Below are 20,662 nucleotides of genomic sequence, written 5' to 3'. Positions count from 1 at the left end.
AAGAATAATTTTTAAAACCCATAAGCATTTCTTCTACATACACATAATGACTTCCATTGGCAAAGTTTCTTAAAATAAAAACATTCACTCATACCTGGGAGGGGCATTTTGTATGGAGAACTTTGAAGAAAAATTCTAATTAATCATAACACTGTCATTAATTAGAAACAAAGCAAAATAAAACTTCCACATTTGGAAACCAAATTTGAAGACACAGGCTTTCTACGCATTTTCAGGAGCCAGAGATAGGAATTAAACACGGATTGCTTTTTCAACTAAAAGAAAAATAATTGATATCGTATGAGCAAAACTTAGCAAATTTTAGTTTTGACGCATTTGTCAAACGTGTTCTTAAAGTCCTAAATTCAAATCGGTAATTTACATGAAATATGATTTAAGTTAGCAAATTCGGACTGAAATAAACTGCGTGAATTTTCTATTTAAAAGCATGGAATATTTTCAGTTGATTTAACTAAATATTAATCATAGCATATCACTAATTAGAAATTTTTATTTTATGAAAATCATGAGAAAAGTAGATTTTTTTAAAAATATATATGTATTGTTATTTGTATTTTTTTAACAAAATTCTTCCCACCCACAGCTTTGAGATTGCCTTCATATAATTCTGCAGCTTATTTTATGAAATTTTGTAATTTGAAATACATGAGCAAAATGATTATTGATAAAGAAAAGCCCTTAGCCATTTTATTCGAACACACTGCATATAAAATATACGCTAGAAAATTTCTATTTTCGATTAGTTTAATTTTTTTTCTCAATGATTTTCTTAAAGCAGAAACATATTACCTAAGACTCTTTGTATTAATATGAGTTGTGATAATAGTCTTATCAGAACTTTAATTGAACTTTCAATCTGACTGCATTTGTAACAATACATAAAACAAAAATATATGTAATTATTAGTTATACGAAAATATAGCAGTTAATTAATTCATGATTTTACAGGACTGTTTTGAATAGCTTGTTTACGTATGAATTCATTTATTACAAATATTAATTTTCCCCCCGTATTTGCTTATAAAACCATATTAAACATAATTTTATTTATATTAGATCAACTGAATAAATTATATACATTTATTATAAATATAAATGTTATAACTTACGTTTTCTTCAATATAAACAAGTAAAAAAATATTGTACTTACATTTTTCATTTCAATTTAGTTTCTGCAAGTGATATGGATCAAAACAAGAACGCAGAGATTGAATATTCTCTAGATAAAGATGACTTTACTATCGACAATAAGGGTATAATCTACTCCAACAAACGGTTGGATGCTGACATCAACAACACTTATGTTCTCACTGTCCGAGCAACTGACAGGGGGGATCCCCCTTTGACAGGAACAGCAACAGTACGCATTTATACAGAAAATAAAAATGACGAACCGCCGAAATTTAGTCAAGATGTGTATACACCGAACGTGGATGAAAATGCGGGTCCAAATACACTCGTTACAACAGTGGTAGCCAGTGATAAAGATGGTGATAACATCTACTTCGGATTTGTTGGAGGGGGAACTGTATCAGGAATGTTCCAGATAGAAGAAAGAACAGGTGAGTGTTTATTCATTTAATTTATTATTTTATGGAATACTTAAGTTTTTTTTTTTTTAATTTAAAAAAGGATTAAAGCAACCGAGATCAGATGAACTATTGAATTCATAAGGTTGATTAAATATAATTTAAAAAGTATGAGAAAAAAGAATAACTTATATAATTTATTTATCAACTTTCGCGAATAGAAGAAATCTTAAATCCGTTTTATTCCTTAGCGTACAATCTTTACAGCAATACTTGACGAAGGTAAAACTTTTGTATGGAGAGACCATGGATAATCATTTTTCACAAAATGCAGTAGTCTAATGCAGTGATTCTCGATTGGTGGTACGCAAAAGAAGAAGAAGAAGAAGAAGAAAAAAAAAAAAAAAGTGGTACGCAATGAAACAAAGTAATTTCGGCAATCAAATTTAAAAAATGTCCAGGAGAAAAAGAACAACTGATAGAAATTTTCTGCGATCGAATTCTTAACTGAAAATTTCAAAAATAACACACTTGTTAACTTTTTGCTGCAAGGAAAAAAAAAAAAAAAAAAAAAAGAACGCATTTCAAATAAAACTATCAAATTTTTATCGCTTTTTTGCACAATCTATATGTGTGAACAAGGATTTTCTTCCATATTATATTTGAAAAATACATACAGAACAAATTTAAAAGTGGATCCTAATTTACGGTTAAAGCTAAGTAAAATAAGACCAGACATAAAGAAAGTGATATCTCTTAAACAGCCCCAAATTTCACACTAAATTTTAGAACTATTCACAATAAAATTTTGCACAGAATTAACTAATTCTCACACTAAGTTTTAGAATTTTAGTATAACATAAATTTCGATAATTAAAATGATAACCAATTTTTAATCTAATATTTTATGTGCATATTTAATACAAATAGCCAAAAGGTTGTGCAAATGGCAATTTTTTTTTTAAATATTTCTATTGATAAGTTGAAAGGCAGGCATTGTAAAATGTAATGGTGGTATTAAAAGGTTTTCAATTTTTGTTTAGATGGTACGCGTTAGTCAAAAGATTGAGAACCGCTAGTCTAATGTGACTTCCTCAGCATTTTAACACCGACCGCAGCCAGTCATTGCAACTGCATCAGGAGGCAAAATTTTAGAATTCATGAAGGAACCAAGCAGCAAAAAGCTTAGCACCGGCTCTAACACCGACTCGCCATTTGCTTATGCGCACTAGCACCAGCTCAGGGAAATTAAGTCAACAAGGATACTAAACTAACACTACTATTTTTAAAATCTTGTGTAAATTCTATCATTTAAAGGCCTCAATATGAGAGAGAGAGAGGGCGCTAGACTTTTTATCGTTTTTTTAAGGGATTTTTCACGCTGAGGTTTAATTTCATTGAAAGTTACATCCGATTTCTGACCTCCCTGTACGTAGAAATCCCTGTCTTACAGGTACTGTTGTAGGAAGCTTTTCTTTTACCTCTGCTGAAGATCTTTATTTGAAGTTTGGCTGGAAAGTCTTCTGATTTTCTTTAAAAGCTATCTTTCCCTATTGTTTGATATTCTGGGTAACTTTTAAAGCTTATCCCATGCTAGCTTTTAACATCCTGACATATACATTTGTAGGCTCGAAGATTTTTCGTACATCTGAAATGACGTGATGGAATTGTAACAGCTGGTCTCATTGGGTCCGCACCGGTAGCAAGCCATGTTATCTGGATACGTTGGTTAACTCATGCTTAGCAGCGCTAAAAGCTCATGTTTTACATAATTGATGAAAGAGCGTCTTCCTATCCTTAATCTTGTTTGCATCAGTGCACTAGCACATATGCGATTGTGCTTTTACGTGTTCAGTACAAGTGAAGCCAGCGGCAGTTCGCATACGTATTGCATCGTAAACTTGATTGGTCGTCTTCTGTCGATATTATGGCAATTAATGAAGATTTGGCCCACTGATGACTATAAAGGAATTAAAAATAGCAGCTCTTTTAATAAGGTGTGATTACCGTCTAAGTGCACAAGCCTGGGCTTCAAAATTATCCTGCAAATTCCTCATAAGAACAAGGAAAGTGAATGCTAGGGGCAATAGACTATAATAATTAGGTTCTCAAGGTCAATGCTTCCGATAGTTTAGTAGTTACAACAGTGACATGGAGAACATAAGATTTAGGGCTTAATCCCTATCAAAGTCTTAAAAAATGAAGGCGTCAATTCCTTTTATCTGAAGGGAGCCACTGCATAAATTGTTAAGTTTAGAAAAATTTAAAAAATTCGAAAATAACGTATTTGTTGTCGATTCTGGACAATATAGCTTACCAGCTAAGGCAAGTGTTTGTTGGGAGAAAATCTTAAAAAATACCTCTATTGAACAACACTATCAATTTTTCCACGGCTATTCCACACTATTTAACTAGGGCTCTGGAGACATCAAGGCGTCCATTTCCCCAGAAATACGTATGAATATCTAAGCATTCGAATGCCTGGACATTCATAACATTTAAAAGCATGTAACTATTATTAATCGTATATCTATATAGACTAAAAAAATAAATTACTATTGAACTTTCATTTCTGCATATTTTTTCATCAAGGTCGATTGGTATGCCATTTTTGATATTTATAGCATTTAATCATTTTTATGCCAGTAACAAATTAAAAAAAGTAATCTGAAAAGTTTTAAGAACTCAAATATGTTTCAAAATTGTTGCTATGTTAAAAATATGCATCATCATTGTTACCAACGTTGATTTAATGATTTTTATTGAGAGACCACTGTGCCGTTTGTTAAAAGCTCTAAGTTGGAAAACCATAAAATCTTATATGTATGTTCTTAATAGATGATATGATGCTACAGCGACCCAGAACAGGAACGGATTTTTACTGCACATAAGTTTTTGTAAAATAACTTTATTTGAATTGGGTAGTATTTATTGTATTCAATAGAGGGCAGCACTAAGCAATCCAGTTCTAGGGTTTACAATTTTCCGGTTTAATGATAAGCAAACCATTGAATTTATGTAATTATTCATAGTTTAGAAACCAAAAGGTCATGAACGAACGAAAAATGTGTGATTAATAAAACTACAATTAATATTAAATGATCAGAGATAACGCTCCGATCAGAATACAGGCAAATATCACAGAATGCCACATGATGCACAATACTTGGTCGGCAAATCAAACTTGTGCACTTTGGAAGTCTGTTTATGATAAACAAAACAAAAACAAACAATAAAAAAGCATATTTCATAAGATGTTATCTTGCTATTTGATTTAAATGAAATTTTAAAGCGTTTTTGAAGAAATATGACACACATTCTAGAAATATGAAGTGGAAAAATGTGCATTTGGATTTCTTGTTACTATTTTACAGTTTTCTTTATTTTACACATTTACACACAGAGAGAACTTCTAGTTTATTTGAGTTCAATAATATATATAAATATATACTCTTTCTAATCATCTTATTTTCTAGAACAGTACACAAGATTTAAACTCATTATTAAAAAATGCATTTTTTTTAGGGGGGCACTGGGTACGGCTGCACTGGCCTCATTTCTGGTAAAAGCAGAATAATGATGAACTTTAAAAATTTTATTTTAGATTAGTATGAACTTTTCTTTATGAATACAATTTTATATGAACTGATTTGACATCATGAAATGCCTTATTTTGCAGGTGTCATACGACTTATTAGTGGTCATATTCAACTGGATAAAGATAAGTATGAGCTTAATGTAACAGCCCGTGATGATGGTGCTTGTTGCAAAAACGGTGCCTTGACGACTCATACCAGTACAGCCCTTGTTGTGGTATTTATAACAGATGTGAATGACAATAAGCCACTTTTTGAAGAATGCAGTACATATGCTCCTCAAGTGGAAGAAGGAGCGCCAAGTGGTACACAAGTCATCAAAGTAAAATTCTATAAACATTACTTACTGTTTTCATATTATATTGTATTGCTTGATATTATTATGTTATTGTTTTATAAGATGATTGTAAACATGCAGAAGTTGTATAAAAAATACAGTGCTATTTGATATATTGATATTGTATACCCCACAATATCAATATGTCAAATACAGGCATGGAGTGCCTCTTATTCGGGAAACAAAATATTATATTATATTGAAGAATATTTTATGAAAATTTATTATATTGAAGAATATTTTTGCTCTTTGAAGAAAAGGGGCCTTATATGCATCTCACTGGAAATCAATAGTTTTTTCTAAAAAACTTGAATCACTCTAAGATTGCTTTTTGCCTAATTTTATATTTGATAATGATGTACCTCTCTTCCAAATATTAGTGCTGATGATTTATGCATTTTAAAAGTTAAATAGATCAGACAGTCAGATTAATTTCAAAGAATTGACTACTGTGATCTATTCAGCTTTTAAAATTTACATGATTCATTTTGCAAATAAGAAGTATTGCATACATAAGAACGTGTATTTCATGCATTAATTTTAAATGAAAATATTAAATAGTACATAGTGTTCCCAGTTTAAAAGATTATGATAATCCTAAATAAATTTCTCAAGACTTGTGGCTGTTATGAGGCCACTATTCACCAACAGATAAATTTCTAATGGGTTAATTCACTAATTCATCACATTAAAGGATTTTTCTCTAATTTAAGACCTCTCTCTCTTTTAATGTCATCGGAGAGCCTATAAATAAGTATCTCTCAGCAAAGATAGATAAAATTTACTAGAATACATTCTTACCTCACTGATGTGTTAATAAATAATTCAAGAAAGGATAGCATTTAACACTCGCTATAAATAAAATAAATGTGCCATGGATAGGAGACATAAATACTATCAACGAAATCACATGAATGAAATCACACTTGCAGAACCATAAACAAAAGGAACAATTTATGCCCCTGTTATTTCTCATGTTTATTTGGGGGGGATGTTGTTTGTTTTCACTAGAAAATTTTGGAATGAAATTAAAGAGGGGGGGGAGAAGTTGCCAATTTGCCACACAAATAGATTTGGAAGCTGACAATGGTGATGTCAGTGAGATAGCTGACAATCAATGAGCTTATATAGACAGAGGCTGTTCGCACATTTTTTAGACTATTTTAGTAAGCGGTAATAAAAAAATCATTTGCTGCAAAAGAAGTAATTGCATTTGTACTATGTTTTTAAAAGTCAAAATTATTGTCTGTGGCTTGAAAGTTTTGTTTTTATTCAAAATGGCGAATTTAACAAAGCAGTGGTTCGAAGGCTACATTTACGCTCTTTCCGAAGAGAAATATGCATACTCCATTATCCAAAAACGATGTGAGAGTCATGGTTTTGTGATATCTAAAGTGTCGAGAGGTAATATCATCAACAAGAAAGGAAAAAAACGTCAAATTAGAGCCTCAAGTGGGACAAAAATTCCAAACAACTATCCAAGGGAAAAATGGACGTCTTCGACTATTGCAAAGGTACGTTGTTTAATGTTAAAAGAAAATCCCCCCAGTCAAAGGACAGTTGCAAAATCATTAAAATGCTCGGTGTCCACTGTAAACAAAATGATAAACGTTGATTTAAACCTTAAGAAAGCGGAAAAACGCAATGTGCATCGTCTTCTTCCAAAGCATATCCAACGCAGGACACGTTGCAGAATTCTATATGAGGAACACTTATCCAAAGAAAAATGGAAAACAATTGTTACAATAGATGAAGCATGGGTGTATTTAAATGATTGTAACAAAAAAAGAGTAACAAAAAAAATTGTAACAAAAAAATTACTTTTATTATCATAAAAGGGAAGGAAAAAATTTAAGTACATAGAATCGAAAGAAAGTTTTTCTAAGGGTTGCTGGTTTTTCTTATAATGGCAAGTTAAAAATAAAGAGAGTGCAAAAAAATGTCAAGATTAACTCCAAATACTATCAGGAACATATTTTATCGCCAATTTTTCTGAATGAAATACCATCACTTTACCCATATCAATCTGCGAGACTCCATCAGGACAAAGCTAGCAGTCACACATCAAAATCCACTGTAAATTTCCTAAAAGAAATGGAACAAAAAACTGGTATCAAGGCTATACCCTTCACTGATATCCCTACTAAATCTCCCGATGTGTCACCTATGGATTTTTGTACTTTCGGACTTTTAAAAACTGCATTATCCAAACGTTATCCCCAAACCCTAACAGGACTCTGGAAAGCTGTTCGGGAGGAATGGGATAGAATACCTCTTCTGCCACTTCAAAAGGCATTATTATCCTGGAAATTGCGGTGTCAAAAGATAGTTCAGAATAAGGGATGTCAAACAGAACATTTAAAACACAAGAGTTTTATGTAATTTACTTTTGTGAATACAATATACATCGTCTAAAAAATGTGTGAACAGCCTCTGTATGTGTGTGTGACCAAATCATTCACTCAAGAAATGAATACGCCAGACCCAGATCCACCAGAAAAACATATGACAGTTATAAGATTGAGAGGTCTCAGACTAGCTGATAGGGGATTACAAATTTTTAAGAACATAAGGCTATAAGTAGTAATGAAAAAAACATTCTAGATGCAAGGCAAGGAATAGAAAAATATTAGCTTGATATGAAGGAATTTTATCTGATAAAAATGTCATTGAGTCGTCAGACAGGTTTATTAAATTTTATGAAACCATTGGTATAGAAATTATTCTGTTTCACATCACATTTATTTTAATACTATTTTGTATTGATATACATGAAAACTACATTCTTGATTACAAACTTTACTCCTAGACAAGTGCTTTGAGCCTTTGGTGTATTTAACTGAAATTCATATGTGCTTATATGGAAAGTCAGATCCTGACTTATGAAATCCCATCTACCACATAACTTCGAAGATATTGCTGGCACTCTGTAAAGTCAGCTATGTTTGTGTTTTGAAAATCCATGCTGCTTCTCCCCTCCCAAAAAATATGAGAGAAGTTATTTTGAAATTGATTTTTTAATCCTATACATAATGCATTAAGCTAATTCAAATTTAAGTTTCATTTACTTTGACAGTTATTGTGATAAATTGAAAAATGTAAATATTTCAATAGAGCCCACTACACATGTATTTTTAAAATCCATATCCTTCTCCCCCTCGCTTAAACAAAAGGGAACAAACCATTTTAAAACCCTTTTTTTTTTAATCCCAAGGGCTATACATTGAACTAAATTAAAATTTTAAAAAATACATTAGATCTAAAAATATTCTTCACCAGTTCTGATCTTCTAATTGTAATAACTTTATACATTAGCTAATACCACTACCATTTTAAAAATTAAAAGATAATTTGTGTAACATGCAAATCTAACAATGTGGTAAAAGGAAACCATATATAATATTACATTGTGGCATTAAAAATGGAAAATTATTATTAAAATACATTTATTGTACCATTTGATATGTATTGTAGGTAACTTTATTTCCATTCTGCTGAAATTTGCATGATAAATATACCACAAAGATATAAAAGATTGCCAATACATTTAGCAAGATGATGACAAGCTAATTTAAAGATTAGGGCTCTATTGGAGAAATATGCATTATACAAGAACCCAACATATATGTGACGTAGAAATGGATAAAAGATCAAATATTTCATGTTCTTTTAAAAGCTTTAAATAGTTACATACAGATATGAAATTATTAATAATTTTTTCATCAACCAGATTAAACTCACTAATATATAATGGCCATTAATATTTAAAAACCCATGAAATAAAATTTATTATAGAATCACCTACATCATACATATTCTATACACATATAAATACCTAATTAACTGTATTTAGGAACCACAAATCTCAATTCTCGTCATGAATAGCTAATTCTACATATTTTCATTGAAATTATTTAGTCAATTATACTTTGAAAAAGCTGCTTTGGAAAAATGACAATTAGTAGAGTTTTACTGCTCACATCATTGGGTGTAGGTTTGAAGCCTAGACAAGGTGTAGACATTTGTGATTGGAAGGCTCTAGAAGAGTGGGATCCCTTAAAATGAATTTATAATCTTGGTAAATATTTCAAAATCCTCTTCAGAGACTGATAATGTTATGTGACTGTAATATTGTTCTGTGAATGTGCAGAACATAATTGAAATGGTATGTTATATAATGCAAATTTTTTTCAGGTTAAAGCAATTGATAATGATAAAGGACATAATGGTCAAGTACGGTATTCCATAGTTCAACAGCCAAACCAAAAGGGAACAAAGTTCATAGTTGATGAAATTACAGGAGATATACGTACAAATAAGGTAAGAATACATTCCCTTAATAACACTGAAAAGTAAATTTTTTCTTTTCAAAATAATGATAAAGTTTTTTTTATGCTAAATTAACTGTGATTGAAATTAATTTATCTTAAACCCAATATCATCTTAGAAAATAATTGAAAAAAAAATTAAACTCTTTTTAAATGAAAAGTATTTTATCACCTTTCTAATTGAAAATTAATTTTATCTAACTTTTCAGATATATATACATTACAGGAGTGTACAATGAGTATAATATTTCAGTTATTTAAGTAAACTGTAATTCACAAAATGATAAGCATTTTGTAATACTTATATGTATCTTGAATGATTTCAAGAACTTTTGCTTACTTCAGATAAAAAACTGATAAAAGAAACTATCGTTCCTTACGTATATTTCATTGACACAATTCATAACACACGAGGAGTAATAATTAAAGGTGTAATAATACTTAAAGTTGCATATGATAAATTTTTTTCTGATAATTATCACCTAAAGCAAATTATTATATTTTCATGATATTTTATCAAACTCAGCAACAGCTGCATTTTTACAGCTCTTTTTTTCTAAATGAAATTGCACAAGTATTCTTAAAACATTCAAACACAATGATACTGTTTTTTGTATGAATAAAATAATTTGCTTATTTATTTTTTTAAATCTGAGAACTGATGTATAATTCAGAAAACAATTTAATTTCACATAAAATATATTTGTATCTAACTATATATCCATTTTATAAAATTAAATAATTTATTATTGCCATACTATTTTACTATTCTCATACAAAAGTATTTAGTGTAATTTTTGATATCTAACACATCCTATGTATACATTTACATTTCTTACATATCTTGAAGTGGGACACTGAATTAAAATATTAAGCTATCCCACACAATCAACTATTTCATTATTTTAACCCAAACCACAAAATGACATAAAGTGGGTCTGAAAGGGATTTGATAGGCTAATATTATAAAGCAAACTGAAATAAAAAAGAGTGACATTTTATTAATAAAACTGAATAATACTACATAAATATAAAAAAAATAAATGATACATGTAACAAATAAATGTATTTTTTAATAAACAACACTATAATACAGTTTTCACTATGTTACAATTATATAAGATCAGTATTACAATGTTAAAAGTACCTCTAAATTAAGTGAAAGCTTTTTGTTTTAGAAAAATACTATGTAATTAGGAAATATGGAGGATTCAAGATGGCAGATAAAGAGGATTAATTAGGCAATATCATTCACGGTAGAAAATGCAGCATTCACTAATTATCATTAATATTAAGCAGAAGTCACTCACCAAATAAATTTTTATTAAGTCATTAACGAAAATCATATGTTGAATTACAGAAAAAGAAGAATTTAAGTCAACAAAAATGTTCTTTTACATAACAGAATTTAATGCATATAATATGATATACTTGGTTAACATTTAATTGGTAATCTTCACCATTTGTGGTACAAATAGACATGTGGTGCCTGAGAAACTACATTTTTAAACAAACAAAAATATAACAAATAAACTCAAACATTTATTAGAACCAAATAAATTAAGCATTTGCTAAATATGAAAGAGATTAAATTTATTCACAAAAAAATTTATATATATATCCACTCTGTTACCCGGCTCAGTGATCTCCGTTTCTTTACTCTTATACGTTTGTAAATTGAACATTTTTTGCTTTAAAAATGATTGTATTATGTTGTTTTTATCTTCCGGTTAAGGTTTTTATGCCTTTAGTAAATCTGTATGCAATATTTTTGGAATTATCAACAATTTTAAAGTTGTCTAAGTGCCGCTAAGCCTTTTTTTTTTATGGCGGCCATTGATGTTTACATTTGAAACAGGAGACTAGTGGATTTGTTGCCAATCTGGAGAAACTTAGCTTCGCAACAACAAAGATAACGCATTCATTTATTATTGCCAATTAAATCATGCTTAATTCTTTCTAGAATTTTTTCAAGGAAATAAGTGTTTAAGATTTACTTCGTAATTTTTAATATAGATATTTTGAGTTTTTATGTATTTTTGCCCTCTCACAAAGTGAGAACTGAATTAACTAAATGAGAAATACTCAATCATCTGTGAAAAACTGTTTCTTTTTTGTTTTGTTTGCTTAATTTCTTTTATACGTCATTCTAGCTTTATTATAGTATTTGAATAGAACATGTGGCAACGATTAGATAATTCTATTCTTTAAATGATATAAATTTTGTGCATTATGAGTTATAATATGAATGAAATATATAAGTTAACTGTTATACAATTATTGGATTATATAACAGTTAATGTAGTTTCCATTATATAATTATTATATAAGTTAATTGTTATATAATTATTAATACTGTTAAGTGAATCTAGCGCCAGAGTGTCGCTATGGTAAACAAATACTAGAGTGAATTTTAAAGAATGCATTTATTCTATTGTGGTTTATGCGCTGTCAGCAAAGTAGATTTAATTCAATCCAATAAGTTTAAATGAAATGCAAGAAAAAAATGTGTGTAATTTAATATTCCGTACAAGGAAGTCATGTAGTGTACACATCAGATTTTTTTTAAAGAAATTATTAATTGTGAATTAGTTATTTGTAAAATTCAATTGTTATTTGATATTCATTCCAATAATAAAGGATCTTTTCCGATTTAAAGAAATGAGATGATCAATCTCACCTCCTCAATGCTTTAATTATGAACTGCTAAAAAAAGAGTTGATTAATTACAAATTGCTAATGTTTTAATACCACTGATTGTCATGATGATGATGTCATGTCTATGACAAAGTGCAATTATATAGCTTCGAAGCTGTCAAAGACAGCTTTTGCAATCTCGGCAGCTCTATCAGTATAAAGCAGGTCCACTGGGTCTTCAATGCCGATGTTAAACAGTCTGGCCTGGATTGCTGGGCAGCTGAAGATGTGATGGCGAGACAGTGGGATGTTATCTGGGCAATGAGGACAAATGTTGGTGTAACTACATTGTCCGTCTGTAGAAATCCTCATCCCGTGATGGAGTTTCCTTTAACTTGACCGATTAGTCTTTGGCTGGCAACTGCATTGGCATCAACGAGGGTTAGGTAGTTGGATGGCTAAGAAGAATCAGGGGATGCCTTTGCAAGCTCATCGGTCTTCTCATTATCACAAATATTTACATGAGCCGGTATGGATTGTAAGATGCAGGATCTTTGGGCAGCAATGATTTTGTTTGTGAGCTCAATGATATGATGACTGAGTTGACATTTGCTCTTCTGGATCGCTTGCAATGCTGATCTGCAGTCAGAGAAGATGATGATGCCCTTGGAACTCTGGTCTTCTTTAGAGAGATAAATCTCCAGGAGCACTTTTGATGGCGATGAGCTTGCATGTATAGTTGGAGGCGGCTGATTGTATCAGACACATTAAAAAAAAGCATACCTATATTTTAATTACAGAAAGCAAACTAGAATAAGATTTTTTTTAAACTTCTATCTATTGTGAAGCTATGAAAAATTTCCCCCTTGTATCTGATCCCAGGAAAAGTTTACAAATATGCCATATTACAATGAGATATTTTCAAAATATGATTCATATTACAAAGTATTTAATTTTGATTTTATAACTCATATAAATTATTACTATTTTCCAAAGCATTTTATTATTGTTATTATTATTTTGCAGGTATTTGACAGAGAAGGAGATGATGGTCGTTTTGTAAGCGTAACAGTTAAAGCCACAGATCGTGGAAATCCTCCACTTGAAGGAGTGTGTTCATTTAAAGTAGAAATTACAGACATTAATGACAATCCCCCTCTGTTTGATAGACAAGAATACAGAGAAAATGTAAAACAAGATACACCAAAAGGAACAAACATTTTAAGAGTTTCAGCATCAGATGAAGATGCTGACAATAATGGTGCTATAGTGTACAATCTCACAGCTCCATATGATCCGACTGATCTAGATTACTTTGAAATAAATCCAGATTCAGGATGGATTAGCTTAAAAAAAGCATTAGATGTAAGTAAAATATTAGATATTTATATAGTTATTAACAATTTATCATTTTTGAACTAATTAAGATTTTGATAGTTGGTCATTTAAATTTTTTATACCAATGCGTGAAGTTTCATTATTGTATTGAAAATCTTTGCTCTTGTTAAAATTTTCATCATTCACAGTTTCTTTGTACGAATAATGGCTTCAAGTGTAATAATTATTTTCAATTTATGTGTTAATATTGAATTCATTCAATCTCCAAACACAGAAAAGAATAAACCTAATAATTGCTGTCAAATGTAAAATTTTTTTTAAATGAACAATTAGAATTTAAAAATGAAAATGTATTATTAAATTATACCAAGCTATTTTCATGATTTATGAAGTCAATTCCACAGAACAGAAACATATATGGAAATATTTCATCCTTATGAATTAATTTATTTCTAAGAGTACATTATTACTTCAATTTTGTTTTCAAAATGGCTTTGCTTATAGAATAACCCTGAAAGATAATTTTACAAACGGTGAAGATATTTGTAATTTTCCCCCTCTATTTACCTTTATATTCATAATTTTAAGTTTTACATAAAGTGAAATAATAAAGTAATACAGTCAAAAGTCTTTAATCCGGAATGATCTATAATCTAGACCTCAAAGCTACAAACTTTCTGTGCATGCGTCAGCGCATAAATGCATGCACATAATACCTTTATGCATGCGCATATGCGTCTACGCATGAACATTTAATGTATAACAGACGGTATAAGCTAAGCTAAAATTATCTAATTATCTATTTCAGTTAATGTTGCAGATTGTGTTGTTCCTTAATCTTCTAATTGGATTCAGCTTATTATTTTTCGCAGACTGTTAGAGCAATTTTATAAAAGTAAGCTTGAACTTTCAATTATGTCAAATAGAACTTCCGATGCTGGAGCTGCCAAAGGATCTACAAAGCGAAAGCATGTTTCGATATCCATCAAACAAAAAATAGAATTGCTCGAAAAAATGGATAAAGGCATATCCTTTGATTCTCTAATAATTCAGAAATATGTTTATAAATTTCACGTTGCTCTGTGGGGGGGGGGGGCGACACGGCACGCAATGAATTGGAAGTTGATTTGTCAGCACTATCCTTATCTTCAGAACAGATGTTTTTATTTTATTCAGCTTATAATTCCTTACTAAATGTAGTATTTCATCTCGATGTACTCCGTCTTTGATATGATTTAAATCAAATTCCTCGTCATTATAAATATCATAAATGCACATCAAATAGTTTTCTGATTGCAATTTTCTAATTTCGACTATGTGTAATGTATGCTTTATGCATGCGCGTGTTGAAAGAAATGTTTAATAAAGTATGCAAATAAATGTAAAGATTTTTTTTTTTTTTTTTAAATTTTTATACCCTTTAGATCATAATTGCTCATTATTTCATAAATTATGGTTTCATATTTTTAATTTTATAATTTCTGCATGCCATCCTACCAGATTTAAACTGATGATCTATAATCCGGAAAAACCGATAATCCGGAATCGCCAAAGTCCCGACGAATCCAGATTAAAGACTTTTGACTATAATAAAAAAAAATTCATACATTAAAAAGCTAGCAACTATTCAGATGTATTTAACATGTCAATATGAGTTTTCTATGCTTTGAGAAAACTCATATTGACATAATTATGAAGTAAACAGTGGCAGATATATTGCAATTTTTAAAAATGTACTCCTCATATATGCAATCAAATTGTATAATCCACAAGAAAAAGATAGTTATTTAATTGTTTATTTCTCAATAGAATTAATATTTTAATCCAATATTTTTAAAAAGTATTACACTTCATTAAAAGTATCAATAATTTTAACTGCAGCAGAATTAATTTAGATACCTGATTTTAAGATTTATATATTAAATTTTATATTCCACTTAAAGATATATGATTATGCATTCATGCTTTTCATGCTCATCATCAGGAATGTCATCATAAGATCATTTCAGAGATACATTAAAAAGTACATTTTAAAAAAAATCATATTTCATCAATAGCAACTGTATTCCTACCCCTATACGATTTTTCTGTATATGAGTACTAATTTTAGAAACATATTCTAGCTAAAAATGTTTATGAATATGCAAGTTATATGATGCAAATTATTTTAATCTTTCTAATATTTCTGTTATGAAAACATATGCAGTACATATGCTTATAATTTCTCACGTGTATTAAATCCTGACTTAATCAGATGTAAACAAAATATAATTCACAAAAATGCAAACTGCAGTTTTTGTTTTTACTCTTTTTGCCTATTAAAAAAAATTCAAGAATTTAATTGCAGCATTCTGAATATGCTACACACAAAATGCTTTTTTAAAATTCAAAATGAATTAAAAAAAAAAAAAAAAAAAAGAGTTCCTCTGACAAATAAACATATACAATTTATACTAGAATCAGTTGCAAAACATAATGTTCATGTACAATAGAATTTCACTTAACGCTGCTCTGCTTAACGCTGTTTCATTATTATGTGGTAGAATTGAGATTTCCCAAAATTGCATGTGGTATCAATATTGCTGGTCTTATTTAGAATGTAAAGTTGCAAAAGATTAACACTTCTCCTGAGTAATAATCCTAATGAAGACTTTAAATTAAAACCATTGCTTACAGTATATTATTGCAAAACCCTAAGAGCACTGAAAGAAATTTCAGAATCATCTTTACCAGTAATTTGGAAATCACATAAAAAAATCTTGAAACACTTTAAAAAAAAATCCAACTCATTGACCGATTTAACAGCTTGTATTCTAGTAGTAGTAGTTTTTCTGCCACCAAACACAACTTCATTAATCCAACCAATAGGAAAGTGAAAACAAAAATATTCATATATAAAATAGTGGAGATGCATTTAAATGAAATATAAAATTTTAAAAATACCTAATATCTAAATGAAATATATTTATATATACAGGAACAATTAAAAACATTCTAGAAATGACTGTCTGAAATTATTGTGAATGTAATTAGCAACTGAATAGTTTTCAAATTATAGAGAGTTTATTTTTTAATAATGGGAAAAACACATATAGTCATAATTTTGTACTTAAAAATGTAAATTATTATTCACAAGTCATTAAAATATTCATCTCACTAAAAATGGAGAATTAATATGTTCTTCGAATAAATACAAATTAGAAGTGAAATGTATAACATAAGATAATTAACTATACAAGATTTCAGTTAACATACCAAACATACTTGCCACTCCTCTCCGAAAGTAGCATTATGAAATATTATTTATATCTTTTAGTATTAAAATTTCAAAAACGACAACAACATATGCACTTGGGTTAACACATTTTAAACAGATATTAAAACTAAAATATTACAAAACTAAAATGTTAAAGCTTTTTTTTTTTTTTTTTTTAATAAAACTCAGTATCTGAGATAAAATTTCAATTAAAGAATTTTTTAATTATTAGTTCTTATTAAAGCCTTTAAAATTTTAAATTAGAATTTTAAAAGAAACATATTGTTTTTTTAAAGGAATTTCAATTGGGAAATACAGTAGTCTTTTAAAAAGCATTTTTTGTTTCTGAAAAATGTCTCTTAACATTACATCTAAGTTCAAAACAAAAATTGAAGCAATTACTTAAAAAAAAAAAAAAAAAAAATTGAACCAATTACTTGTGTCTAGAAATAATTTTATACAGAATTATTATTAAAACTAAATAATAATTACTAAAACTTAAAACATACATCATATTACTAAAACTTAAAACATACATCAAAACCATGAAATTTAAAAAAAAATTAAAAAAAAAAAAACAGAAACAAGACATTTTATAACAATTTGAAAATGCATTAAGGAATTATTGGTCTCCAGATTAATATCTTTATCTAATATTTCAGAGAGATCAATATCACCTTCGTGCCATAGCCCTAGATAAAGGCATGCCTCAACACAGGGCCACAGTAGAAGTAATCATTGATGTTGTTGATCGTGCCAATAATCCACCCATATGGGATCAACCAGTTTATGGACCTATTTTTATAAAAGAAAATTATATGGTTGGACAAGTTGTAGCTTCAATAAAAGCTAGGTATGTATAAATCATTTGAAAATTTGATTAGTATTAATAATGACAAATCTTTAAAAGAATATATCTAAAATTTAATTTTAATGGTCTGAAACTTTAAAAATTAAAATATTTAATATGAAAATATCAAAACTTTAGAACGTATTTTTCATGTATTGCTTTGCTTTTCAATACCTCTTCTTGAACATAGTCATGCATTGCTTTTAAACAAGTACAATCCTCCATTTAATGCAAAATATTAATAGAATAATATTTTTACATTATTTGAATATTTTAATAAAAAATTATCACTGTTTTTATTAAATTTTCCCAGATGCAGTTTTCAAACATTTATATTCATAAAAATAAGACATGATTTTATTATGCTAAGTATATAGATATGAAACACATATTTTGTAATGTTTTAAAAATATTTTTTTAAAATATAAATACATAGTATAGCAATTTTTTAAATTTTTATTATGTAAATTAATTTCTTCAAATACGTATCCCTTTTATCATTGACTGACTAATTAATCATGGCAGATCACATTAATAGATTAGGTGCCTAAAGCAAAAGATGCCTTTGCATTATCTGTTCATCTTAAAATTAATTGAAATTTAAGTTCACTTTCTAAATCAGCTATAACTAACACACAATAAATTATTTAGAATAGAAAACCATACAAACTGATAATTAAAAAGGGGGCGACACTAAGTAATTTCCCTTAACAACACATGGTGATATTTTCTAATATCACCCTGATATGATAATTGTGTATTTAGAATGTTTTGCATTCTAAATCATACAAAAATAATTCATGAACAATAGTTCAATTTATAAGTTTCAATTTCAATCAACAATGTAACACAATGGTTCCAAAAATGTGGTTATAGTCACCAATGGTTAACGTTTTATGGGTCATGTAAAGTTTCAAAGTGCTTTATTCTTATTGTTTAATTTTATTAACAATGAATTTGTGACAGGTAATTAAAAACTAATTGTTAATTTATGGTTATCAGTTAATTTGTAATAGTGGTTTAGACTTATTTATCATTACTTCCCAACTACATTATTTTCTTCTTTGAATTCCTTTTTTCCATACCTCCCTCCCAAGAAAAACTAGATGCATGCAGGTTATAAAAAATTGCAACTAAATGCAGGTGGGTCATAATATATTGAAAATATATGTTGTTAGGCTATGAAACATTGTCCAGCAGTTCTCAGCCTTTTGACACATACCGTCTAAACAAAACTTGAAAAACTTTAGTACCACCACTACATTTTACAATGATTATTTTTCAGTTTTTCAATAGAAATTTTAAAAAATATATTTTTTTTTGGCATGTGCACAACCTATTGGCTATTCATATTAAATATGCACACATAAAAAGTATTAGCTTAAAAATCGGTTACCATTTTAATTATCAAAATTTAAGTTATAATACTTTAATTCTAAAATTTTGTGCCTGTTTAAGGCATATCAGTTTCTTTATGTCTGGTCTTATTTCACTTAGCTTTAACTGCAATTTTTTTTTTTTTTTAGTTTTTCATTTTGTTTTGTATTTATTTTTCAAATAAAACATGGAAGAAAATCCTTGTTCACACATGTAGATTGTGCAAAAAGGCAATAAAAATTTAATAGCTTTATTAAAAACACCTATAAATTCTTTTTTTTTTTTTTTTTTTTTTTTCAGGTTCACTCAAAAGTTAACAAGTGTGTTATTTTTGAAATAAGTTGTTTTGTTAGAGTTCGATCACAGGAAATTTATATCAGTTGTTCTTTTTCTTCACGAGATTTTTGTAATTTAATAGCTAAAAATACTTTGTTTCTTTGTGTACCACTGGTTAAGAATCCCTTGTCTAGCATTTATCATTTTTCATATTACAGATATGAATTTTTATAACCTTACATTATGATATCAAAACTGAAATTTTTTTCTCATTATAAATGGATATGTTATGTTCTCCCCCCCAAAAAAAGCAAGAAAAAAGAAATACCTACATATAATTTCTTTTCAATTTTTTTTTAGATCCGGAATCCCAGATAATCCTACAGTATTTTATACATTAATGAAGGGCAGCACTGAGCAAACAAACAAAAAAGACACCTTTTATTTGGACCAGAGGACCTCAAATGGTGACACCTGGGCTGACATTCAAGTCAATTACCCTCTTGACTATGAAAGAATCCAACAATACAATCTGACAGTCAGAGTAGAGGTAAGTTTTTTTTTAATAAATATATTGCATATTTTAGAGGATAAATACAAATTATGTAGCCAAGTTATAAAAGTATAATTTACAATTTTAAGATGCTGTTCAGTCCTTTTCAAAAAAGCAATATAAAGATATTTATTTTTCTAAAAAAGCATTTTCAGATCCATGAATTCATCATGGCAAAGGTCTTACACACCTCATAAGCGACAGTATCAGTATTAGTTTTCTCAGTTCCATTTCAGTTTTGATGGCAAACATCTTCGAGGACAGATCCAAAGGTCTATTATCCCACTTGTCTAATTACCAGACTATAGATGGTCTTTCAGCTTGATAGTATGTTAAGTGCCCCCAGACTGCAAAGACATTATACTTGCTATGATGTTGAGCCATGTTATGCAGCCCTACACCCACGCTGAACAGAGCAACAAAGTAAATGATATTAAACAGTATATGGTATTCTTTCGTGTAGCTTGTATTTTACTTTTGTATTCCATTTTCTTTCCGGTATTTCTCATTATTTACTTATGCTTTGATATTAATTTAGTAGAAAATGAAGCAAACTCTAAGATT

General features: G+C 28.9%; 1 protein-coding gene across 1 annotated transcript in view; it reads left to right on the top strand.

The window, feature by feature from the left end:
• Nucleotides 1-20,662, top strand: part of LOC118189821 (neural-cadherin-like) — a 1,221,277-nt gene that overhangs the window by 631,211 nt on the left and 569,404 nt on the right. Inside the window, exons 7-12 of the mRNA XM_085823084.1 lie at nucleotides 1,191-1,583; nucleotides 5,230-5,468; nucleotides 9,678-9,803; nucleotides 13,475-13,813; nucleotides 17,705-17,895; nucleotides 19,906-20,095. Of these exons, the coding sequence (XP_085679210.1) occupies nucleotides 1,191-1,583; nucleotides 5,230-5,468; nucleotides 9,678-9,803; nucleotides 13,475-13,813; nucleotides 17,705-17,895; nucleotides 19,906-20,095 (1,478 nt within the window). The remainder of the gene's footprint in view (nucleotides 1-1,190; nucleotides 1,584-5,229; nucleotides 5,469-9,677; nucleotides 9,804-13,474; nucleotides 13,814-17,704; nucleotides 17,896-19,905; nucleotides 20,096-20,662) is intronic.

The sequence above is a fragment of the Stegodyphus dumicola genome, chromosome 1 (genome assembly GCF_044657685.1).
Source record: "Stegodyphus dumicola isolate Sdum_Otavi_A_Nest chromosome 1, ASM4465768v1".
NCBI lineage: Eukaryota > Metazoa > Arthropoda > Arachnida > Araneae > Eresidae > Stegodyphus > Stegodyphus dumicola.
This window is presented reverse-complemented; position numbering and strand designations above follow the sequence as displayed.